Consider the following 25,555-nt stretch of genomic DNA (forward strand, 5'->3'; position numbering starts at 1 on the left):
TATAGCCAAGCCTCCCCCACCCCTGGTCTGATGTGCTGTCTCCTCACTCCTTCTTTTCCTACCACCTCCTGCCTCCATCACCTGTTTCTGTCGCTGTGGCTGTTTTGTGTTTTCTAGGATTCCCGGGCGGCTGAATGACAGGAGGACCCCTCTGGGCGAGCTAAACTGGATCTTCACAGCCATCACGGACACGATTGCGTGGAACGTGCTTCCTCGGGGTGAGGCGCCCGGCCATGGGCTGGTGGGAGGGCTGCTGCCCAGGAGTCAGGAGACTCTGGCCCTGGGATATGAGAGAAGTCAAAAGGGATGACCGTGTTCCTCTCAGTGAAGAAACCTGAGGGGGTGGACAGGAGAGGGCAGGAACCCCAGAGGTTCTTCGAGGATGAAGAGCGTCTAGAGAAGCATCTGCTTTGGCCCTTAGTGTTTTCAGGGCAGATTCAAGGCTCATCTGTCTTCATGGAACATCCGTATTTCTTACAACTGCAGTTGCTACTGTAGTATATGAAGCCTTTGTGTTTTCTGTTGATAGTTGCTTGGGTTCTGCTGTTTGTTCCAGTTACATATGTAACAGATGGAGGTTACTGCCAGTGGAAAATGTGCATGTCAGTCCCAACCTGCTTGTGGCAAATTCTGATAGAAGTAAGTTTGTATATTTGGCTTTAAATGCTGGGCATGAGTCACTGAAGACAAATTCTTATCTTTTCTCTGCCCTCAGATCTCTTCCAAAAGCTCTTCAGACAGGACCTGTTGGTGGCTAGTCTGTTTCGAAATTTTTTATTGGCAGAAAGAATCATGAGGTCATATAACTGCACCCCCGTCAGCAGTCCACGCCTACCCCCCACGTACATGCACGCCATGTGGTAAGTGTTTCTTGCTGGACCAGTGTTAGGTTCTGTAAGGAGCATGCTTTTTCCATTTCTTTCTTTCTTTCTTTTTTTTTTTAAATTTGGCTGCATCAGGTCTTAGTTATGGCACATGGGCTTAATTCCTCCACGGTGTGTGGGATCTTCATTCTTCAACCAGGGATCAAACCCACATCCCCTGAACTACCAGGGGAGTCCCTCCCATTTCTGAGATAGTCCAAGTGTAAGGGAATTACCTGAGCAAAATAGGAAGACGTGCCTCCAAGCATGGAGTCCTGGGTCAGGCACTCAGCTCTGCCTGAGTCCCCTGCAGAAGAACAGTTGTCTCTGAGGGTCGTCCAAGGCCGAACGGGACCAGTGCCTGCAGAGGCACTGTGGTTCATGGCTCAGATGGAGAGGGCCCCGGGGTGAGTTTCTGACTCTGTAAGGGTTCGTACTGAGGAAAGAAACTGCCAGCTGAGTTCATGAAGAGTGTCCAAGATTGCTCCAGAGATTGAAAACTGCTGGGTTCATGACCAGGTCATTTGCATGCTTATTTCATACATGCGTGCATGTATACACACACACTCACACACACGAGTGTGATCTCTATGACACTTTTATGTTGATTATAAATTTCCTTCAAAACTGGGTTACTGTTCCTTACACTACTGCTAGTAGTAAGCACAGTATTATAACAATATTAATGGAAATTGTCTTGAATCTAGACATTATATCTGAAGGCGTTTGGTTTCTTCCCGTTTCCATGCTTTTGTGACACAAGCAGAGTTTGAGGACGTACTGAAAAGGGGCAGTAACAAAGGAAAATGAGTCTTAGTTATATCCATCTGGGAGAAACCCTAATGCAAAATATTTTAGAAGAGTAATTCACTTCTATTTAGCCCTAAAAACCACTTTCCTCATACTGGGAAAGATTGAGGGCAGGAGGAAAAGAGGGCAACAAAGGACGAGATGGTTGGATGGCATCACCAACTCAATGGATGTGAGTTTGAGCAAATTCCGGGAGATAGTGAAGGACAGGGAAGCCTGGTGTGCTGTGTAGTCCATGGGGTCACAAAGAGTCAGACATAACTCAGCGACTGAACAACAGCAAAAACCACTTTATGGTGTATTTTCAGGTTCATTTGGAGTGGTGGTTTTTTTCTTTTTAAATATGTGCATGACCACTTTCCCCTGACTCTGGAAGCCCCAAGAACCAAGAAGGAGGTGGTACACTCCCCTCCTCTTATCCACTTGAGGAATATCAGAAATTAACATTTTTATGTATGAGATAAATCAAGATGCACTATGCTGCCGAAGCGCCAGACTGTAAACAGAAATCAAGTTAAAACATGCCTCATCCATGTCCTTTGTAAGAGCTTGTAGCATAAACTAGAGAACAAGTTATGAAGAAACAGAGGAACAGGAGTAGACCGCCGCGGAAGAGTCGCTCTGCAGCTGTTTAGATCCTGTGAGAACAGACCGGCAGAACAGCCGATGCAGCTTCCTTCCCTCCATGATTAGAACTAGGAGCGGGAGTGGGGGGAAAAGCCTCTCTAATGCTTAGGATGAATAATTAGAAGACCCACATTTCTGAAAGAGGAAATCCTCAAAACAGCCTTATCCTGTTAAAAAAAGAAAAAGTGATGCCTTAAGTTCTATTACTTTTGAACCAGGTTTTTATAAAATATGTATTATTAAAGAGGAAAGAAAAAGGAAAAAGAGCTAGACAGTGTCAGTGTTGTCAGTGTTGTGTCTAGTCATGGATAGAAAACTATTTAAACCACAGGAAATGGGCCTCACACCAGCCTCCCAGTGTGAAGGGCCTCCTGGGCCACCACGGTCACTTGGGCTACTGGCCAAGCAGATCCCCCAGGAGACAGAAATACAGGATGGACAGAGGGCACCAGCTTTTAGCAAGGAGCAACCTAAGTCCTCCCCTCCACCTTGTTGCCCACCCCGTGGCAAGTCCATGGGACAGTTGTCTCTGTGTGCATGTTTCTCTGGATGTGAAACTGCCTCTTCTAAGGTGTGCTCAGCTGCACAGAGTAATATACAGCGTCTGGTCCTGGAGAAGAGAAGAAGAACCAGAGCCAGAGCTGAGAGCAGACAGAACAGGCAGGGAAGAAGGCAGCAGAAGAAGTGGGCCCGGAGAGGAGGCACCCGGAGAGCACAGTACAGAATGGTGACACCTGGGTCTCTTCATCCCCCACGGAGCTTTCTCTAGTGTTGGCCTCTTAGAACATGTCTGAATCCTGGAATTCGCATAAATACTGTTTAATACAAGGTGCAAATGCTAACAGCAGCATCTCATAATCCTGCCCATCTCTCTCATTGATTTCCATGCCCACCTCGAAAACTGAGTATGGCCCTCTCACCTGCAAGTTTAGCTCTCTGTGAACCTCATAAAACAGATCCTCATTTGTATATATTCGTTGTGCAGAGAAATGTGAGCTAATAAAGCAACCCACAGAGGCCCAGATAAACGCAGGGAAAGATCCTCTGGTCTCCCGGGGCATGTGAAATTGCTAGCAGTCATACATGCACCTTTGGGTCTTTCTGCTTATCTGGTTCCAGCCTGCCTGCACACTCCAGGGGCCCTTTGCAGCTGATAAGCTCCCTAGGACATGAGTACAGTCTAGTCCCTCAGGCTGCATGGTCCGCCATCCTGCAAAGCACCGTCTGTAGCCTGAATCCCTCCCCCCTCCCTTTTAGGCAAATTCTGGTTGTTGCATGGTGGGGTCCATGGGAAATGGACTCGGAGGGGGATCAGTGTAGGATGCTGTGAGGGAAGGTTCCTGGGATCACCTCCCTGGATGGGGAGGCAGCCTGACCCCTGACCGTCCAACCTTGACCAGCACATTCCCTACCTGGCAGTCCTGAACCCTGGCATCTCCCACTTCACTCCAGCCCCTGCTGCCCTGTCCACTTTGCATCTGCCCATCTCAGTTCAGGAGGAGGACTAAGCAGGTTGCTGAGGGGGACTGGTGAAACAGTCAGAGAGGCTTTGACAAGGAAAGCCGTTTGTCAGAATGTTAGCTTTAAGAAGGGAAGCCAGAGGCAACCCTAGTACCTAATAGAACAAGGATGTAATTGAAATACATATACTTGAAAAAATTCAAGCCATCTTAAAATTTTATGAAGATTATTTATTATTATGCAAAATATATGTTAAATGACAAAAACAGAACACCAGACTGTATCAGCAATATAATTACTTCTGTGTTATGCATGGGCAAGAGGGCTAGGTAGAATTATAACAAGATGCTAATGGTGTTAATACTAGGACCAGAGGATTGGAGTGAGAATGCTCTCTTTTAAAAGTTGATAGATACTATTCCTGTAATTAAAAATCTACATGTATATGTTTTAAGCCTTTGAAACACTAAAGCTATTTTTTTTTAATTAAGTCATTAAGGTTGAGATATTCCTTGTCAAAAACAAAAAACTGGAGACAGAAGAATCATTGGGTGCTTCTTTGCATGAAAAAAAAATGTGTAACTAGTAGAACTCCTGAGGGTTAGTACCTGTACTTGATCTCATTTGATATTTGATATTTTTTAAATGTTGTGCAACGAGCTCATTGAAACCCTAAATTGAAAATCAATTCAGATGCATTTGACTCCATCCTGTGTTTGTTACTATACACGGGATTGCTGCTGCAACACCAATTGCAGCAATAATTTAATTTAGCATGTAGTTGCACGCTCACTATGCACAGGGCACTGGGAGATCTTGTCAAGATCATTGTAAAGATCATTAAAAAGCCATTCTAGGAAAGGTATGAAGTAATGCCTGAGCATTTATTGAATATCAAGCACTGGTGACCCAGCCTGGACACATTGTGTGTTCCCAGGTGGGCATCAAGCCCTTACACACGGCCCTCGTGTCACCACAGACACAGACTCAGGGTTGGACTGTGTGGGTCCTGGTGTCGTGTCCACCACCACTTATGGGAAGGGCCCCATCGGGGTGTGGGCGTGAAGAGAGGGCTTTTCAGAAACATGCAGGTTACAGAGCAGGCTGGTACCCAGAGTATGTTCCCCACTGGGGTGGAAGGAAGGGCCTCAGGCAGTAGGAAATCTCTCTGTCCCTCGTTCGCTTCCGTGGCAGACACTTCACGTCCTCAGGGGGCTTCGAAGGCCACACAAAGAGGGTGGCCTTCAGACCTCAAAATGAAAGGCGGGGGAGTTGTCAAGGAGCGCGGTGGTGTGGCGAGAGCCGGGCTGCATCATGTGCATCATGGAGCCCCAACCGCAGCTTTTAAAGAGCAGCCAAAAATCTGTATTCTCATCTATTATTTCCTATTTTAAAGTGTTGGTATCTAATATAGCATTTTTAAAAAAACATTCTGAGGGCCAGACTAAATGCTTGGGTACCAGATGCAGCCAGTGGGCTGTCCACTAGGGGCTCTGGGCCAGGCTGGGATGCCCTGAGTTTGAAATTGGGAGTACAGCTTCTTGGTGGCCCAGGGACCCTGAAACACTTGATAACCATGTGCAGGGCTTAAAAGTGGGGTGGGGCCAGGGTGCTCTGCTCACCCAGGTCTTGGTGTGGCCTGTCCTGCTCTGCATGTCCACAGCCAAAGGTTCTCCAAGTGGGGATCTTTTTCTGAAATCTAATATCATGGCTTCCGATCTTTATATTCTGAGGAATGCCAAATAGGTAAGTCTAAATTAGGTCTTTTCATACAGAAATCAGAGGAGATGAGATTTCACGGGAGGAGAATCGCAGGCATATAACACATCCTCCCCCAATGGGGTTCTTCCTAACAGTGCCAGCTTGAGCCTGTAGCCAGATAAATGTTAGTCAAGCCCATTAAAAATGTTGAAAATTATACCATTAACCTACTTTGATCTGGAATCGAATATAAAATCAGGCTTTAGATTGAAGAAGTAACATGCTTGTAGGAGCATGATCATGCAATGAAAGAGAGAAATGTCGATCAGAAGCCAGATGGCAGGTCTCTGAGACATGGGGACCAACCAGAGCAGCCTGCACCCTCTTGGCATGGGGCTTTTCCGTAGGAGCAGCACCATGGCCTGGGTCTCCAGAGGATGAGCCTCCCCACTGATCAGAGGGACAGCAGCTCCTCCTGGAGGGTCATGGCACTTGGGCTAGGAATTTCACAAGCCCTCCGGTTGGACCATGCTACCGTGTTGTAGATCTAGAGAGGAGAAAACCACTCAGTGTGGGTGATAACCTTTATTTATTTATGAAATCATTCAGAACTGTCTCATGCCAAGTCAGAGACCACAGATACTTCATATAAACTCCAGGTCAAGCAGCTGCATACGGCATGCAGCCACATCAAGGGACCCTGACTTGCTTAGGATGGATAGACTCCCAGGTGTTTTCCCTCCTCACCTGGAAGTGGACAGAGGTACTGGTTAGAATACTGGTTAGTTGGTAATGCCAGATCCAGTGGCTTTATAAGAATACCGGTTAGGTGGTAATACCAGATCCAGTGGCTTTACAAATGAGAGTTTGTTCCTCTTTCCTGTATAGCCAAGTGGCTCACTTGAGCGACACAGGTCTCCACTCTCCCCAGTGGCTGTGTGTGGCACTTGGTCTACGGAGGCTGGGGGTGTGATCTCTGTCATGGGTAGCAGGCATCCAGCTCACAGTCCTGTCCTTAGGGGAGGTAGGAGAGCTGTGATGCAAAGGCAGGAGCGTGTGAGGCTTGGAAACCAGAAAGGTCATGTTCTCCTGCACTCGGGTTCACCAGCCGCCCCTGAGATCTAGGCTCCTGGATGGTGAAGCATTGCCATGGGCTTTTAGCAGAGCTCATGCAGGTGATGAAACCCTCGACAACAATGCCCACAGCTCTTTCTCCCACCTGGTAAATTGACCAAAGTCTGTTTGTCCCTAGGGAGTGCACAGCCAGGAGTTGGAAAGAGCATTCCTAATAAATAATTTACTGTCTAGTTACTGTGTTCCTTGGGTGGTGATGAAGAGGCTGAATTTTCAGCAGGGGGAGGCAGGGAACAAAGCCTAACAAAAATTGAGGTTAAAACATGAAGTCATACACATTCACACTTTGCTTCAGGCGGGGGGCGCTGATGATGAAATGCTCAGCGCCCGGCTCCTGTTTAATTTTTGATGTGAAGCCATCGGGGAGCCGTTTGCTTTCACTTTCAATTTCAGCAGGTCCTGAAACCTTGCGTTCCTCCACAGTAATAACCTGTGTGTTCCATCCCATCGAGGGAGCCTGGCTGACTGACTGATTGGTGCAGATGGAGCCGGGCGCTCTTGGAAGGCTCTCCTCACGGCCCACTCCTTGGGTGCCTGCCATCTTAGGCCCGTTTCCTGAAAACCCGAGCTCTTGCCTGGATGGCACGTTCTCTAGGCCGTGATTCATCGGCAGCCCACGGCTCAGGGCCCCACTGCTCTGAGCCTCGGGGGCGGGGAGCCCGGGGTCCTCCCTCCGGGAGGTGGGGGGGGGGGTGCAGCTGGCGCGGCTGGTCCCAGGGGCTGTGGGAAGTGCGAACGCAGACACCTCCCAAGTTCCACGCTCGCCTGGGTGCCAGCAGCCCCCCACCACGGCTCAGGGTTTTAAGGACTCGCTTTCCCACTTTCCCTTAGTGAGAATCCCAAATTAAGACTCCAAGTTCGTTTTGATTTTACCCTAGAAAATGTAGCCAGTTTTAACCAACTGAATAGATGCTCAGCAGAGGGTACCTTCGTACTGTTGAAAAGGCCGCCGTGTGCTCAAAGGCTTGATGGGAACTCTGAGGTCCTCAGCCTGACCCTTTCCTTTTGTACAGTCAACAACCACAGGCCCCAAAGAGAGACCGGCTTGCCCAGCGCCAGCCTGCTGCTCTCTCCCGCCCCTGCCCGGGGCTCACGGCAGCCTCACTGCGTGCTGGTAGTCTGTTTGGCCTCTTGGTATCCAGCAGGTCTTCAGTGCTCCCCCACATCCTCCTTCCTCCCCTGTCCTCGGTGCCTTGAACGGAGCCCCTTGTCCCCATCCCCTCTCACTTAGGCAGCTGTGCCCCTGCAGACATGGCCCCTCCTCGCTCCCGGTGAAGCAGGTGAGACACCTCTTTCCTTTCAGGCCAGGAGTCTCCTCTGAGCTGCTTTTCTGGCACAGAAATGTGCAGCTGGCAGAGGACTCGACCCTCCTCAGCGGCTGGACCCAGGTGGGAGCCAGCCCTTAGGAGGTGGCAGGCCAGACAGCCCACACTCCTCAGACGATTGTTGCCCAGGGCCTGCTGCAGCTTCGTAGGGTTTTGTTTCACTCCTTGGAGAGGTCTGAGGGCTGTTGGTCTCACCAGGGCAGCCTAGTTTCTGATACTTTGTCTAGGACACCCCAGCAGGGATATTATTAACGGTTTACAATTCTCGCCTCCTGAATTTGAGGAGATGGTTCTGGAAGAAGGCATGGAAGCCTGCTGTACAGAAGGCACAGTTTCCTGGTGCCCCCTACAGTGAAGTGGCTGTATCAAGACCACCAATTGCCCCAGACCCCCCCCCCGCCGCCCACAGAACCTCCCCCATCTGGTGCTCACTTTTCTTCTTCTAACTCCTGAAGTTGAAACTTTTAATTTGATTAAATTCAATGAATCTTCATAGAGCTTAATTACAATAATTGACTTTGCTTCTGTCTTAACAAAGAGTAAGCGGCTCCCTCAACGCCACAGAATAACCATCTCGCCTGCAGGCTGGGCACTTATTGAGCATATGGGAGCTATTTATTGCCCGTACTTTGAGGCACTTTTGATTATCTCATGATTGCCTCTTAATTAGATTGGAGGGGGGAAGGGCAGGCTTGTGCAGAAGGGGCCAGTCTGGGCAAAAGAAAGATATTCCATATACTCGAAAAAGAGTTTTCTAGCCTTTCTGTTCAACTTCCATTTTGTTTTTCTGGATATTTTCCTTTTTTTGTTCCTATTTTGACCGTTTATGAAGACCCATGAGAAAACCCTCTTGCACACAAACAGGCAGTTATTAGTCTAAATAAACCTAACATGGAATCCTTGTATGTGTCAGGGCATTGTAGTAGGAGGAGATTGCCATACCAGAAACAAAACCCCTTGTTCAGACCATCACTTCCAAGAGGAGCACATTTCTAAAAGAAAGGGAGGTCTGAGTCAGAGAATCTTTATATCCTTGGGAATCCACACTCAGATTGAGACCACAGAGAAAGGAAAAGACTTGTTTGTGTCCACTTTAGAGTCAATGTTGGCTGTTGCCGGGAAACAGCAGGCCTCTGTAAATGTCCCTCGATGTCATCCACCTGCTGAGGTCTTCTCAGGACCCTGTGCAGGAGACACAATCATTAGCCCACCTCACAGGTGGTGAAACTGACCCTTGGGAGGTGATGCCATGACCCAGTCAATGTGGCCTTGTCTTGCACATCTTGTAGTGGGTGGAGCCAGGTCCAGCACCACAGGAAGCTGGAAAAGGTGACCAAGCCCAGCCATCGAAGAGGCTGCTGCCTCCCTTCATACAAGGCACCACCCATCTCATCCCCAGTGGTTTGCATTGGACACAGGTTCCCACTACCCACAGAGGGGTGCAGCGGCCACAAGAACAGGGGGCAGTTCTAGCTGTGGGTGGGCCAAGGGAGACCCTTTCTCCCAGCCCCACCTGCCCTGTCTCTGGTGAAGCGCCTCAGCCTGACCACAGCCTTTCGTGGCCAGTTTGTGTGTGATGCTGCCCCAGTCTGGCCACTCAGAGCCCCAAATGCAACACTAGGTGGGCTCAAGTTGGGGCAGAAGCTGTGTAGTTAGAACGTGGACAAGTCCCTTTATTTTTCCTGAGCTCTTTCTCCTTTTAATTTGAAGAGAAAAGCTGTCATCAACAAAATGGCTTTAGTGCTGCCAGCCGAGAGTTCCTCGCCTCCTGTGCCCCCCACTGGCAGCTCCACCCTGACTCAGCCGCTCACGGGCTCCTCTGCTGTCAGGGCCCCTGTGGGTGAGCCCATCGGTAATGCTTCATGGGTCCCTGTCTGCTCTCTCTCCAGGCAAGCCTGGGACCTGGCCGTGGACATCTGTCTCTCCCAGCTGCCGACCATCATCGAAGAAGGCACAGCGTTTCGGGTGAGTCCCATTTCCCCTCCTACCCAGGGCATCCTGCTTGGTCCCTGCAGCTGTTTCTCTGGCCACCTGGCCTTCAAAGCCCTGTTTGGGTGTCAGAGACAGCCCTCACCCACCTGGGAGAAGATTTATTAGCCAGAAGCTTAAAAGATTGCTCCAACCAGGGATTATTTCAAGTTAGATTATGAAACGGTTAGCTCTTAAAGATGTCTTCTCTGTAGTGTTGTTGTCTTGGGTCTGCTTTTCTTAGTGTGCACTCCTTGATAGCGGGTTCTCAGCCTTTTCACTGTGAACAGTGCTCGAGACTCTCAGCCCTGAGGGTATGTCTGGTCAGCAGGTGCTTTTCCAGCTAGTGGTCTGGTCGTCCTTGAGTTCATCTGGTGTCACTCGTGGCCCCTGAGGCAAATTGACTCTCCCCTCTTCCCAGGGGACTTGGCAGCAGCTCACCAAGGGTCTCCTCTTGCCTCCTTTCCACAAACAGCGCCCGTTTTTATTCAGAATTTGCTCATTTGCTGAGTGTTTGCTGTGCATCAGATAACATGTCTGGGTGCATGTGGGTGAGACCCAGTCCCTTCTCTCAAGAAACCCGTGAAAAAGAGAACAACCACCCCTCAAGTTAGAACACAGTTAGACTCCCCCCCCAACCCTGACCCCCCAAGGGACCAGGCAGGCATTTGGGACTGGGGGTAAATGGGCTGGAGGGAGTGGGAGGAAGCAGGTGGCTCCAAGCCGTCCCCTGAAGGGGATGGAGGGTGGGGCTTGCAGGTCAGAGTTATTGGCTTTTTCTCTCTACACCATCTTCTCTGGTCCTGTTGAAGAGACTGCAGTGGGCAGCTGTTTGCTTATTTTTAAACGGGAATTTTAGTTGTATCCAATTCAAGGAGCATGTGAGGACTGGAGGGCAGAGCCTGGCACATGGTACCTGCTGGACATGAGGGTTCCTGACCTTTGGTGTAGTCACACAGCTTTGACCGAGGTCAGAGGCACCCACATCTCACTGCAAAGGTTTTTCATTTTAGTGCACATCACGGTCATCAGGGAAGCTTTGAACCTTACTGAGTCAGGGGCCTGGGTGGGGGTGTGTGTGTGTGTATGTATATCTCGGGGGGTGTATGTGCATGTATATTTGTGTGCCTGCATGTATCTTTGGGGTATGGGTGTGTGTGTTCTCTGTCGGGTGTGTGTACATGTGTGCATATCTGTGGGGGGTGTTTTGTGTGTGTGTGTGTTAACCCCTCAGATGATTTCAATGCCTCCAAGACTGGGGTACCTGGACTATGAGGTCCTCCCTCTCAATTTTGTCTTATCTTTTGTCCCCTCCTTTATTGCTGGAATCTTTCCCATTATGAACGTTTTCAAACCTACAGCAAAGTTGGAAGAATTCTGCAGCAAGATCCCGTCTGCCCCCCGCTGGGTTCTCCACCAGCGTTTGCAGTGCCCACTCCACCAGCTCCCGCACCTCCACCCACCTTTCCTTTAATGCACTTGGAGGAAGCCAAAACTGGCCTTGCATCTTGAACCCAGAAGTGGGAGCTGGCAGGACCTTCACGTGTCTCCCACCCATGTATTTGATGTTGCCAGGGGACCCTAATCCCTGAGGCAGTGACAAGTCCCCATAGGGAACAGTCCTGGACTCTTGCCCCTCACGAGCTCCACCTACACAGGGACAGGGCCTGTTAACACATGCACACGTGTTTGGGAACCTCGTTCGACTCGTGCTTTTTTGTGCTCTGTGCCTGATTTTCCTTTTACCGTCAGGGGGTGGGAGCTGCACACTCTCGGGTAATAAAGTCCCACTGTTCCATGTCCTCACCCCTCCTTCCAGTGCCAAGCCTCCTTTCAAGGGTCTTCAGCCTCATTTCCCATCTCCTGGATTCAGGATTCTGCCTCTGGGAGCAATGTCACCAAACTGTGATGGGGAGGGATTCCTGACAGAGCCACATGCTGGCTGTTTTATTTAGTTTCCATTCTTTTAAAAGCATAACATACACAGAGAAGACTGCAGGCATCGTACTGTGCAGCTTGATGAATTTACAAGTTGAGTGCAGTCACATAACCAGCACCCAAGTCATAACATCAGCAGCCCCCTGAGGCCCCACTCTGGCCACTGCTTTCCCCGGGGCACGTGCTGCCCTGTCCGGTTTGTATTTTGGTAAATAGAATCCTTGTGTCTGGCTGCTTTCACTCAACACTATTCAATCTGTGCACTCGAAGCTCATTCCTGTTATAGCCCTGAAACCTCAAAGCTCATGGTCCATCCTGTGGACCTCACAAATTGTCCTGACTACTGCCCAACCAAGATACTGGTGCCTGAGGCAGAAAAAGAAATCAGTCATGTTGGGCCTGTCTTTATATGAAATTTTGATATTTTTTTCATAATGGACTTTTACCTTTGTTTTTATTTTCTTAAATACTGCTTTAAATTCCTTTTTTTTTTAGCCTCAATCACTGTGTTTTTGGTGTCCCCTTAAGTTTGGCCTAGGTGGGTGGGCAGGTGAGGCCAGGCGCTGTTAATCCCTTGTGCTTGGGTACATTAGTGTCAGGTGTGCACTTGAGGAATGAGATTTCTGGTTTCCAGTTGTGCATATTTTTAGTTTCAGTAGGAAAACTGCTGGATAGTTTTCCAAAGTGGTTGTGAGTCAATTTTCAGTCCTTCCCACGATATATGAGAGTTTGAGTTGTTTCATATCCTTGTCAATGCGTGATGTTTTCCACCTTTTTTTTTTTCCTTCTGGCTTTTCTGGTTCCATATGTAATGGTGTTTCATTGAGATTTTATCTTGCATTTCCCTCATGGTTAATAGTATTGAGCCCTGTTTCATATTTTTGTTGGCTATTTGAATATCCTCTTTTATAAGTTGCCTGTTCAAGACTTTTGATCATTTTTCTTTTGCATTATGTTTCTTATCAGTTTGTAGTGGTTCTGTTTATACGCTGAATACAAATCCTTTGTCACACATTGTGAATGCTGGTGGTGGTTTAGTTGCTAAGTCTGGTCCGACTCTTGCAACTCCATGGATTGTAGCCTGCCAGGCTCCTCTGTCCATGGAATTCTCCAGGCAAGAACATTGGGGTGGGTTGCCATGTCCTTCTCCACTGGACATTCCTGACCCATGGGTTGAATCCATGTCTCTCTTGTCTCCTGCACTGCAGGCAGATTCTTTATCAGCTGAGCCACCAGGGAGGCCCGACACACATTGTGTATACCTTTTTTCATTCTGTAGATTTCATTTTCACTTGTTTGATGTTTTTACTTGGTGAACAGAAGGTTCTTGTTTTACCATACCCAGCTTACCAATGTTTTTCTTTTATGGTTAGGACTTGTACCCATGTAAGAAATCTTACTTATTATGAGACAGCCAACATCAGTGTGTTTGGACCAGGGTCAGCAGGTGAGAAGAGCAAGAGTGTGTTGATATGAAGTAATTATCTTCCATCCCCAAGGTGACAGCACAAGACAGGGTGGACTAGCCCTCGGGGTCAGGTGTGGCTCCTTGTGCCCAGAGATGGCCTTTCTGTTCTCAGTCCATCACGTCTGGTGCCTGTTTTCAGACCCGTTCCAACCCATCTAACACATGGGCTGACCACCTGTGTCGGAGTTATCCCCCTGAGGCCCAGGCCACGTGGTCACGTGACTCAGAGCCTCTACCCACAAGCTGTGAGTTCTGCTCCAGAACACTCATCCCGGGCTCTGCGTCTTCCCCTCAAGAATCTACACGGTAGCTCTGACACACTGGGAGGTAGTCTTGAAGATTTGGCCCAAAACATTAGCTCTCGGTGAATCATCTCAGACAGTCACAGGGCAGCTCTCGAGCTGTTCTGTGAAGTGTTACTTAAAATGCTGAGCCACGCTTATGCTAGGGACTGAGCTGGTTTGTCACCATCTCCGCAGCTTTAAAAAGCATGACAAACCTCACAGCACACTTCGACGAGAAGGGCTTTTCCCTCTTTGTCAGCTTTAGGTGAAAAGATCAGGAGTGTTTGTCTGTCTTTGGGGACAGAGCAGCTTCTGCAGCAGTGAACCACATGTTTGTATCCACAAGGTAAAACCAAAGTGCAGGAAAGGGGGAGAGGTGGAATTACCTGAGTTTCCCAACTCCCCTTCCCAGACTGAAGGTCCCCCTCACTCAGTACAGCTGGGGAGGGGGCACCTAACAGGACTATTATTTTTAAACCAATCTGTGAATACCTCACACTTAACAGGAATATCACTTTGGGGGCTCCATTCCAATCCCCCGGTTGCCCTCCAAATTTGAGTAACTTCATGTATCCTGACTTTGCAAGAACATGAATTCCTGAGTGTGAAATTTCTCTGCCCAATTCTCACACGACATTGACTTCTTTACAAGGGGCACCACGGCTCTGAGCCCCAGGCCCCTCTGCAGAGGGCATGGCAGGAGCGCCCCAGTCTGGCTCCCAGCCTCACTGAGCCCACCTCACCACTTGGAGTCCTCTACGAGCACATGTCCACATGTGCCAGAACCTGGGGTCAGAGCCCGCATCCCTGCCTTCCCATCCACCCTTCCTCTCCCGCTGGGGAACAGTGTGGGCAGAGTGGGTGGGAGGCAGAGATTTGAAATTCTGTTTGGGGCTCACAGACAACAGAGCTGCATATTAAGTGGGGATGACCGTGTAATACAGAAAACCCAGCAGTCCTACCGCTTGGCCTCTTGGTTCTCAGAGACCTTCCGAGGGCCTAGGCCCCCTCCTACCTGAGCCGCTAATCTGAGGTTTCCCTGGTCCCTGTCATCACCACCAAAGTCATCCCCTCCGCAGGGCTTTCGAGAGGACAAGCCACCCTCCGCACCCCAGTTGCCAGGCTGGGGAAGCCCACTGTAACCTGCTTTCGTCACTGCCCTCCAGGATCCTTAGACGCTGCCTAGTAGCTGCCCAGATGTGTCTCCTTCATTCCTTCCTGTCCCCTCTCTGCCCTCCGTCCACGGCACCTGCTCCCTTTCCTACCTCGCTGAGAAACAGGAGCAATAGAGGGAGCCTCTGAGTCCCTCCATGCCCACTTCATCCCTGCATCCCCTCCTATCTGTGTCCCGTTCCCAGCTCCCGGAGGGCTCCTGCTCCCTGGTGCCTACCTGCCAGGGCTCTCGCCCATCACCTTCTCCTCCATCAGCAATTCCCCCTCTTACAAATATGCCCTTTTCTCCCACCTTTAGAAAGAAATGCCTGGTCACATGATCCTATCTGATCCCTTCCCCTTTGCAGCCAGATTCCTGCAAAAAACTATTCTTGAGTCTCTAAATCATCTTCCCTTCTGTTTGAACCTAGTCCAGTTGTGCTTCTGCCCACTACCACGGCCCCCCAGAACATTCTTAGTAGTCAGTCTCCAGGGCCCTCATGTCATGGTCAGCCCTGGACCTTGGTCCTGCCTGACCCTCCACATCATGACATGATGGTGCCAACCACAGCCTTCAGCTAAATCACTCTTCCCTGGCATCCTGGCTGCTGCCTGCTCCTGCTCCCTCTACTGGCCTTGCCCTAGTGTCTCCACCTCCTTGGCCTCTTGCTCTTGGGGTGCTCCAGGGCTCAGCCCGGGGTCCCCACTCTTTCTCACGTTATAAACGAGATCTGTCTCTCCAACCCAGACCCGTCTCCTGAACTGCAGGCTCATGAAGGCCATTCTCCCACTCCCACCCCACCCCCCTGATGTCTCACTTGGGTGTCCAGGAGGCGCCTTAAACACAATGCATCTAGGTTGAGTTCTCCATGTGCTTCTCCGAAACATGCTTCTTTCGGTCTTCCCACTTCAGGTCACAGGACCCCATTTCCTGTTTAGACCTGCAGTGGTGGTGGTTTAGTCACCAAGTCACCTCAGGTCATGGGACCCCATTTCCTGGTGTTTAGACTTGAGGTGGTGGTGGTTTAGTCGCTAAGTTGTCTCTAACTCTTGCCACTCCGTGGACTGTACCCTACCAGGCTCCTCTGCCCATGGGATTTCCCAGGCAAGAATGCTGGAGTGGGTTGCCATTTCCTTCTCCAGGGGAGCTTGCCCACCCAGGGGAACTCAGATCTCCTGCACTGCAGGGGAATTCTTTACCAACTGAGCCACCAGGGGAGACTGTTTAAGCCTGAGCCCCAGCGTTAACCTTACCACAACCCTTCTCTTATCCACACCCAGTCTGTCCATGAGTCCTCTGACTCTGCTGTATGAAACATCCCAGCCTGACTACATCTCACTGCTTCCTCTGCCATGGCCTGGCTCTGTGGACTTTCGCCTAAGTGGTAGCCGAGCGGAGTTGGGGCCTCACAAAGACACATGACTGAGTTGATGGTGGGGGTATGTTTAGGCAGAGCCGGGTGAAGAAGGGAGTCCCTGACTAACCCATCTTGCTTGTCCCACAGCACAGCCCCTTCTTTGCTGAGCAGCTGACCGCCTTCCAGGTGTGGCTCACCATGGGCGTGGAGAACAGGAACCCACCTGAGCAGCTTCCTATTGTCTTACAGGTGAGTATCTGCAGGTGGACCAGATTGGCCCAGGGAGGGAGCCAGAGAACCCCGCAGCCTCCCAGTGAGGGGACTGGTTTATTGGGGCTGAGTGTATGAGTGTGCATGACAGCCCCCATGCTTTGTCGCTGATGAGTCCTTGCTCCTCCATGGCTCCCCTGGCGAAATCACTGCCCCCTCCCTCAATTAAACACTGATCTGGGTCGTCAGCCGCTCTCTCGTCTGCCCCCAGAGCTGCTGTCAGTGCGCTCTGCTCCAGCACTGTTCGTGGTGTCAGCACCCCTTCTCTTTGGAAGGATGTGAGATGCAAATCAGCCGCAGAAAAAAGGGGAGAGACTGAGCCGATTACACACACAGGCCGTCAGCACCTGTGCGTTGATCGTTTCCGGGGGACTGTGCCTGGGGGTGCTATGGGCTGTCAAGTTCAGTCACCACGTACCTTGTGTGTATTCTTGAGGCAGTTGGTGCCCCACGAATGGTTTGGGAGGTCAGTTCTGTGGGTCTCACCCAGCTAAGTTTTGGGTTACTGAGATGGCAAAATACCAAAGTTCATCACAGGTAGGAGTTTTCACAGAACTTTTGTTTCAGTTACTGTGTATTTATGGGGCAGGTGTAGGGACCAGACTGTGATGTAAGGAGGGCGTTTTACTCTTAGATAGTGTCAAATGAGATTTAAAACCACTGTCAGTATAGACACCAAGGCCTGATAATTCACTTTAGGCCCTGGAAAAAGTTGTGTACAGTGGGGATGGGGCAGTTGAACCTTGGGTAAGAACTGTGGGCAGTTGTGGGAGGGGCCAGGCCGCAGCAGAGAGGGGTGGGCATTTACATCCGCATGCAGTTAGGAAGCAGGGTCTTAAATTCTGAGAGCTGGCCGGGAGGACCATCACCTCCTCCCCCAGAAAGCTGCTTAGGTTGCTTTGCCTAATCATCCACCTGCCTGAGGACAAGGCCTTGCCCCTCCTCCCCGCCAGGAGGGCTCCACTTTCTCACCAGGCCGCTGAGCACATCACACAGAAGCCCTATCTGTCTTCACTGGCCCAGGCGTGTGTTCTGAGCTGACCTTTGGCCCACGTGGAGTGTGGCGGCCCCCCTCCCCACATGGTCTGCTCTCCCACTCTGTGCCTACTGCGTGGTGGCCTGCGAAAGTGGTCTGCCTGCAACAGAACTGACATCTCAGCGAACTCAGGACTGTGTGCAGGACCCAGACAGCAAGCAGTGAGAGCAGGGTGTACAGTTGTGGAACGCCAGCACACAGCCAGTCCTCGTGGCGTGATAATCGGCTGGGGCAGGCTGTTGGCCAGGATCCTTCCCTGGAGATATTTTGGTGCTTTTAATGTATTATGGCTGCTGCTTTTCTGACATTATGAAAAGAATGCAGAAATTATTGGTATTCCTCATGTGTGCTTCTAGATTAGTTTAAGACTATCCTGAGTTCGCAGGGTGAGCTATCAACAGATTTTCAAAACGAAACCAAAAAAAGCAACAATAACAACACAACAAAGAACACTGTCCATTTGGCAGAGCCCATGAGTTCTCATCAAGTAGAAGGCCAACGGGCAGGGCTTTGGGGTGGCAGTGGCTGATTGGGTGTGCTGAGTTCCCCAGCAACTAGGGTCCCCCAAATTTTCATAAGCGGAGACTGTGGCCAGCCTCCACTGACCTTCCCATTACTTCAGTAATGGGATGGATAAAACCTTTCCAAGCAGGGGCACAATGCCCAGCACTCTGCAACCAGCCAGCAAACAACCTTGTTGTAAGCGGCCCCCCGTTGACTTTTTCTTTAATGTCCCATTTACAACCCACATTCCCCCAGGAAAAGAGAAGACCCAACTTGCTAATGCCAAAATGAGGGAATAACTGAAAGAAAAGGGGCATCCTATGTGCAATCTTTCCATCAAACTTAAATCATAGTTTCCTCATCATTCTGGGGGTTCTGTCTGGGCTATGCCCCGCCTGGATCAGTGCAGGAACCTTGACTTAACAAGAAAACCCAACACAGTGCAAAGGAGCCCTCGCTTCATTTGGGGTGGCCTGTGGTATCCGCTTCGTTCTCTTTAATTCAGTTATTTTGCCAGAACCCGGGCCCCATCATCTATCACTTATCCCCAGAACCTTGGCAATTCAGAAATGTTGCTGAAAAGAAAGAAAATTTTATTTTGTTTTATTTGTTTTTAATCCACCTTTCCTCCAGATAATTATCTAGTCATCTCAACATAATTTATTAGGTAATTTTGGTATTTCCCTAATGATTTGAAACACTGTCAGCACATCCTGTACATGTATGTACTTATTTCAACATTTTGAGAGAGAATTTTAATACAGAGACATCACAGCTTTTCCAGTCCCTGCTACTTTTTCCACTACCAGCAAGCATTTTGTCCACCCGGAAATTCAGAGGCATTCACTGAGGACCATCGGAGTAAAATAACTGTCCCCTAGGGCAGTGGATCTGCAAGCCCTTGTGTAGATGTAAGCATGAATCTACACTTTTCCTGACCAGCCCTGACATCCTTTTTCACCTTTTAAAAATATAAATCAAAAAGGATGGAAAGGAAGATTCTCGAGCCCTGCAGCACCGTAAGGCCTGGCCCTGTGGTCTCATGGTCTGACAGCCCTGCCTGGACTCAACATTACTGTCTGCCCTCCCTGGTGGCCCGTGTACAAACAAGAGTAGGAAGAATCAGTGTCATGGAAAAGAGAGGAAAGAGGAATTTTACAAGATTCCATGTTAGAACCTTTCCACAAAGTCAGTATGGGCATTTCATTAGGAAACCCTCTTGGCTTTCATGGCATCATCTACAAAGAGAATTTTTGGTCTGAAAGTACAGCATTATTATTGGCTGGCAGCAGGATAGTAAGTGGACTGTTATTACTACACATATTACCTACATTGGTGGCTCCAGGATCTCTGATCATCAGATTCCCAGGTGCACCAGGCCAGAACTAGAGCTTGAAAATCTGGATTTTCATAACCGGCTTGAGCCAGTGGTCCCAGCCCAGAAGCCTGAGTGTGCCTTTTGTGTACAAGGTGCATGAAAAGTAGTTGCCCTAGCAGCTGTTTCAATTTCAGTGTTGATGTCACCACCACTGATCTTTAGTTTGGATTGCCACAGACAGAAAGAAATCCCAGTAACTCATTTAGTTCACTGACATTTATCTCTAATTTCCCCAGGACCTGAAGCACATTGAAACAGGAATTTTTTTTTTTTTTTTAAGTGCAAATACAAGCAAAAGCCAGTTCTTTTTTTTTAAAGTAATTTTAATTTATATTGGCCCTCAATTTTGTTTTAAAATGTAAATCAGCGGAAGGAAGGGGTAATGTTTAGAAAAGCCAGTACCCGACATGTTCTCCAGGGCTCGTTATTGGTGCCATTTATTTTCCAACAAAACATCAATACCCACAGCACAAAATCCTGCATTGCTGATGGTCTTTGAGTCTCCAAGACAAGCGAGCTGTCTGTTGGCGCTCTAACGTGCGCTGCATCGCTGTGGACAGCAGAGTCGGAAGAGATGGAGTTGCAGAAGTGACGGTGACGCTTTCCATTTTGCTTTTGCCGTCTGTGAATAAGGCGTTGTGATGCAGAGTTTTTACTGCTGGTTAGTGCACATGAGAAATAAGCAGTACAGACTACCCATGCGTTAGGTTTCTTGGCCCACATTGCCATTTCTTCCACTGCAAATTGATGTGCTATTTACTTGAAAACCCAGAGCTTTATTCAAGTTGACAGCGTTTTAAAAAACAAAGAGAATCAGAAAACAGAATCTTTACAAGTGCTAGATGTGTCTCATGTCTTTGATTTTTGATGAATTACACCTTATTTCACAAACCTAATAAATGAAAGGTTCTGCTTGCCCTAGAAACTTGAACCTCTGGTGGTTCCATTTTCTTTAAAAAACAAAAGAGGGAATGCCCTGGCGCTCTAAGGGTTGGCACTTGGCGCTTTCACTGCCAGAGCCCATGTTCAGTCTCTGGTCGGGGAACTAAGGTCCCATAAGCCACCCAGCACAGTAATAAACAAATAAATAGTCAATCAAATCTCTTCTGAGAGGTGGAGCCATCCTGTGCTGAACGTAACAGTCATCACGCTGTAACATCACAGAAACGGTAACAATCATCACACCAGACAGGCTGCATCTCATTTAATTCTAGAAATTACATGTTATCATCTCCATTCTTCTCGATGATGAAACAAAAGTGTCCAAAGGTAGTGGTTTAAGCCACACTGTCAGGAAGTAAAAGAGTCAGGTCAGCTTGACTCCAAATCCCGCACCTTACCACCGTCTAACCTTGCCCTCCACGGCTGCCTTTCTGCCATGGTGGCACATGATAACCCACGAGTTAAACATGCAGAGGGATCAGGTCCTGTTCAGATAGGCCCCTGTGAGCAGCACCCACATAACCTCTCCCAACAGCTTCTTTATCAGAGAATCTTAACTTCTCCAAACAGTAAATGAACCACTTGAGCATCCATCTCAAAAGAGCAATATGGAAACAGGCTCCAAACCAATGGGAGATGACATTTCAGTGGCTGAACCCAGCCACCTCCACCTCCCTGACCCCTGGGCTGCTGCCAGGTGGACACGCCTGCTCTCAGCTCCCCTGCAGCCATAGGCCACACTCCCATGTAGGGAAGCTCCCAGCATCCCTATCAAAAACCACTCCTCGGGAGCCTTGTGCTGCCGGGACGCCCTCCTCTCTTTCCACTCCCTCCAGCCTCTCTCGCTACCTCCTCTGTCCCCCACCTGCTGACTCTCCTACACCCTCAGCCTCCTCCCACCTGCCCGTGTTTGCCCCTCAGAGGGGCGCCCCTCAAACCACTGCTCTGGTGGCACCATTTCCTCACCCCTGTTCAGTCCCTCCACCACTGGCCACATCCCTGCAGCCAGAGGGTCCACTTCCTGAGTCCTGCTGCTGATCCTGCCCGCCCCCCTCAGTAGGTACATAGTTCAAACCTCCTGTCCCCTCTCCTGCCTCCTGTCCTGTCCCTCACCAGTTCCTTCACCTAGCTTCCCCCTTGGCAGACCGCCCCAGGCTGGCCGGCCTATCCTGCCCTGTCTTTTCTCTTGCCTCATTCCAAACCTTATCTTCCAGCAGCTCCTTTCTCTCACCCACCTTCGCCCTCCACCAGCAGGCTCTGGGTCATGCCTGCCGGCTGTCTTGGAATCTATTTCTCCCCATCAGTCTTGGCTGCGGTCAAGTCCACCCATCCTACCCTTCCAGTCAGCCTCCTGCCAGCCTGTTGTCCACAGCGAGCACAGTGGGCGGGCCCCTCTGCTGCTCTTCTGAAGAAAAGCTGAAGCCCTTAGCTTGGTCTGCAGGTCCAGCCGGCTCTGAAGCCTCCCTGTCAGCCTGCCTGCCTGCCTCCCTCAGACACCCTGCTTCCCCTCAGACACTCTGCTTCGCCAGCCCCTCTGCCTGAAGCCCAGGAACCCCACGCTTCGCCCCCTGGGAGGGAAAGCCTTCAGACCCCGAGTAGGGAGCGGCCGCCCCCGGTCATCTGTTCACCATCACAGTGGTTATTGCGGTGTGGATGTGGAATGTCTGTCTCTGGGCCCCTCCTGTGACAGGAAGGCTCCTGCTGTTCCCAGTCACCCCCAGCACCGTGTCTGCACACAGTAGGTGCCCCATACCCACTTTGGATGGCTGGGAACACAGTAGGTGCCCCATACCTGATGGCTGGGAACAGCGGTGGGCAGAAGGGCTCTACATCACAGGACTCTGTACACATAATCCACATGTTAACACCATGAGAGAAGTCAATATAAATGACTCCATTAAAGCTCAAAACTTTGATATACCACAGGAAAAAAGAAAAACGTGGCCGAGGTTGCTCTCTTTCATTTAAAAAGAATCCTTTCATATGAAAAAGAAAAAAGTAAAACATTTAAGTAGGAAAATAAGGACATGCCTGGCTGGTTTACTAGAGAAATAGCCAATTAATCTATGAAAAAATATTCATCCTCACTTATAATCAAGGAAATTCAAATTAAAAGAGCATTTTATTATTAACTGTCATGTTGGCAAATAGTGTAACATGGGCTAATATTTTCCTGGGAGCTTTTAATTTGATATTTAATAAATCCCTCATGGTTGAGTCTTGTGTTATGAATTAGGAAATTAAAGTTCAGAGAAGTTACGTGCCCAAGCCTGCGCAACCTGTGAGTACCAGAGCAAATATGTCCTGCTGCCTGGTAACCAGCTGAGGCTTGGCAGGTGGGCAGGTGGGCAAGTTTGTTCAGCTGGAGGGTAGTCTGGTGATGTAAATGTGGGTGCTCTGACCCTCTAATTTTACTTCTCAGGTTTATCCTAGGAGGAAGGGGGGGAGGAAACCATATAAATGTGCAGAGATGTACCTGTTAGTATTTTTATCATAGCATTTTTACAGTAACAAAAATGTATTAATAATTTAAAAATCTAGCAACAGGGAGATTGTTTAAATGAATTATGCACATTTACAGAAATGCACTTCTATACTGCCATTGACAGTGATATGATCAAACATATCTAGGGTTGTGGAGTAAGACTGACAGTGTATCATTTACTCATCAAGGAGATGAGAAATACAATAGTATCATTGAATTTAGAACAAACAGGACATTATACCTAGAGAACAGCATCTAGGAGTGAACGGACCAGTGTTATCAGTGAATATTTTCTTAAACACCATTAGAAAGTGTCTGTTCTAATAGTTCCTACAGTGCGCACATCATTTACGCGCATTACGCTCCAGAGCCGGCTGGACCTGCAGACCAAGCTAAGGGCTTCAGCTTTTCTTCAGAAGAGCAGCAGAGGGGCCCGCCCACTGTGCTCGCTGTGGGCAACAGGCTGGCAGGAGGCTGACTGGAAGGGTAGGATGAATGGACTTGACCGCGGCCAAGAAATGCGCAGCCAAGAAATGGAGTGTTCCCAGCCTGTGTAAGGTGTGAGCCATGGAGAAAGGGGCTCCCGCCGACCCGGGTAAACAGCTCCTGGGGATGCTCACCCAGGGTCATTTGGGGCACCTTGCAGTGACGCTGCCTCTTCTCCCTTCCAGGTGCTGCTGAGCCAAGTGCACCGGCTGAGAGCCCTGGACTTGCTGGGAAGATTTCTGGACCTGGGCCCCTGGGCAGTGAGCCTGGTGCGTGCTTCCTGCATCAGCAGGGGAGGAGTCGAAGGGGCACCAACTGAGAAATCAAGGGTCCTTGGCCATGCAGCCAAGCGTGACTGTGGGGGTGGCCATTAAACCCACAAGGCCCCCATGGACCTCTCTTTGCACCTTCATTGTCATGTTGTGGGGGGCCCTTTCCCATCCACTTTTAGGCGTCACCTTTGTGGGACAGAAGGTGTCCTTTAAGAACATTCTCTAGGGAGGGGCTCGCCCCTGTCACACCAGGAAGCTGGCAGTCTCTGAGCTGGGGGCCACAGGTGGTGCCTGTTCTCCTGGAAGCAGCCTGTGAAGCCTCACTCACTGTCCTTTCCCTCTGGTTTTAGGCACAACTCTGAAGCACTTTACAATCATTCATTCTACGGAGAAGTAGAAACAAAACACTGAAAAAAATAGAGTCAAAAGTGACCCATTTTTCCACCACACATATCACCAGGGAAAGAGATCAAGAGGGACCTAGAGATAAGAGGGGATTCAGGAGACCCACCGCCAGCTGCAGAGTGTGGACCTTATGGGGCTCTGTTTGCAAATGAAAGTTTGAAAGTTTGAATTTGAAAAATTAAAATTCAAGAAACAGAAAGTTTACATGAATTGAATGTTTTATATTATTAAAAAATAATTGTAACTTCATTTTCTAGGTGTGGTAATGGTATGTGGTCATATTTTCATAAAGGAGACTTTATTTTTTAGAGAGAAACACTTAAGTGTTTACAAATCACACTGTGTGATTCCTAAGGGGGGGCTTCAGAACATTCAGGAGAGGACAGTGGGTGGGGCCAGCCAGGATGCTGCACCCTGTGGTTTGACAGCATTGAAGCCGGGTAAAGGGCACATGAGAGCTCGGCATGTTGTTTTACTTCCAGTGATGTATGTAAGTTGTTTCATTATATACTGTCAACCAAGAGTGATAATTGATAGTTCAGCAAAAAGGAGAAGAGGGAAAACCTAAAAGTTAGGAAGACTGCACGAGCTCTCCTCACTGGCCCACTTCCACCCCCAGGAGCCAGCAGGGAGGCCATGTGTGACTCAACATGGGTAGACTGGGGTGGAGGCCTGGCGTGTCTCTTACCTTGTGGTCTGCATGTACTGGTGCAGCCCAAGCAGGCAGGCCTGGGTCACTTCCAGGAGAAGAACCGGAGGTCAGGGAGGACAGCCCTGCCCCTCGCAGTTCTCTGTCCATGCTGAGGGCGCCACGTGCTTTGCTCCCTCCAGCATGGGGCTCACATGCTCTCTTTCACAGGCGCTGTCTGTGGGCATCTTCCCCTACGTGCTAAAGCTGCTCCAGAGCTCAGCCAGGGAGCTGCGGCCTCTCCTTGTCTTCATCTGGGCCAAGATCCTCGCTGTGGACAGTGTGAGTGATATCTGTGTGCCCCCACTGCCACAGGAGAGCTGCTGAGAGCAGGTCGGGGGGCCTGGCACTGCTATCCACGCTCCCTCCTCCTGGCCTCATGCCTTCCATGGCCTCTCTCCCTCCCAGGAAAGGCATTGCTTCCCCTTGGCCCAGTCGTGGTCTGTCACACTGGCCCTCAGCTCACCTGTTGTCTCTGTGCACTGCCCCTTCCCAACCCATAACCACCCCTCCAGCCAGTGACCCTGCCCGATTCCTTGTTGACTGGTCTCCCCAACCAACTGATGCTTTTCCTTCCCCTGCCCTGACCCTAGCAACAGTCCTGTGGAGGCCCCAGCTGTCACCTGTAAGGCTCGGGCCATAGCGCTAGTCACTTCTCAGCCGTGACCGCCCAGCCCACGTCTCCAGCTCTACTCCCAGCAAGCACCTTCCCACCCCTGTCCTCATGCCTGCGGGCCTGCAGTGACATGTCTGCTGCTGAAGTCCTTGGCAGGGCCTTGTACTCAGAATCGTGCTGAAGGCCAAAGATATTGCAAAACTCAGCTGTCCCTGCCCTCAACACTGTCCACTGGGGACCAAATCCTCTGCTGTGAATACACACACCTGCCTATCACAAGGGTGACTTTTCAAAAAGTGGGGAAATCTTATGGGCAGGGCTGCATTTGTGTGCCTCAGTGTCACGGAGATTATAATGTTAACCCAGGTGGGAGGGGGCCACTGG

The 25,555-nt window shown here is 49.7% G+C and overlaps 1 protein-coding gene across 6 annotated transcripts in view; it reads left to right on the forward strand.

The window, feature by feature from the left end:
• Window positions 1-25,555, forward strand: part of RPTOR (regulatory associated protein of MTOR complex 1) — a 325,171-nt gene that overhangs the window by 222,734 nt on the left and 76,882 nt on the right. For all 6 annotated transcript variants that reach the window (XM_044938670.1, XM_006064164.3, XM_006064165.3 and 3 more), the window contains 6 exons: window positions 118-218; window positions 716-860; window positions 9,811-9,886; window positions 16,237-16,338; window positions 23,376-23,459; window positions 24,727-24,837. In XM_044938670.1, coding sequence (XP_044794605.1) covers window positions 118-218; window positions 716-860; window positions 9,811-9,886; window positions 16,237-16,338; window positions 23,376-23,459; window positions 24,727-24,837 — 619 coding nt within the window. The remainder of the gene's footprint in view (window positions 1-117; window positions 219-715; window positions 861-9,810; window positions 9,887-16,236; window positions 16,339-23,375; window positions 23,460-24,726; window positions 24,838-25,555) is intronic.

The sequence above is a fragment of the Bubalus bubalis genome, chromosome 3 (genome assembly GCF_019923935.1).
Source record: "Bubalus bubalis isolate 160015118507 breed Murrah chromosome 3, NDDB_SH_1, whole genome shotgun sequence".
NCBI lineage: Eukaryota > Metazoa > Chordata > Mammalia > Artiodactyla > Bovidae > Bubalus > Bubalus bubalis.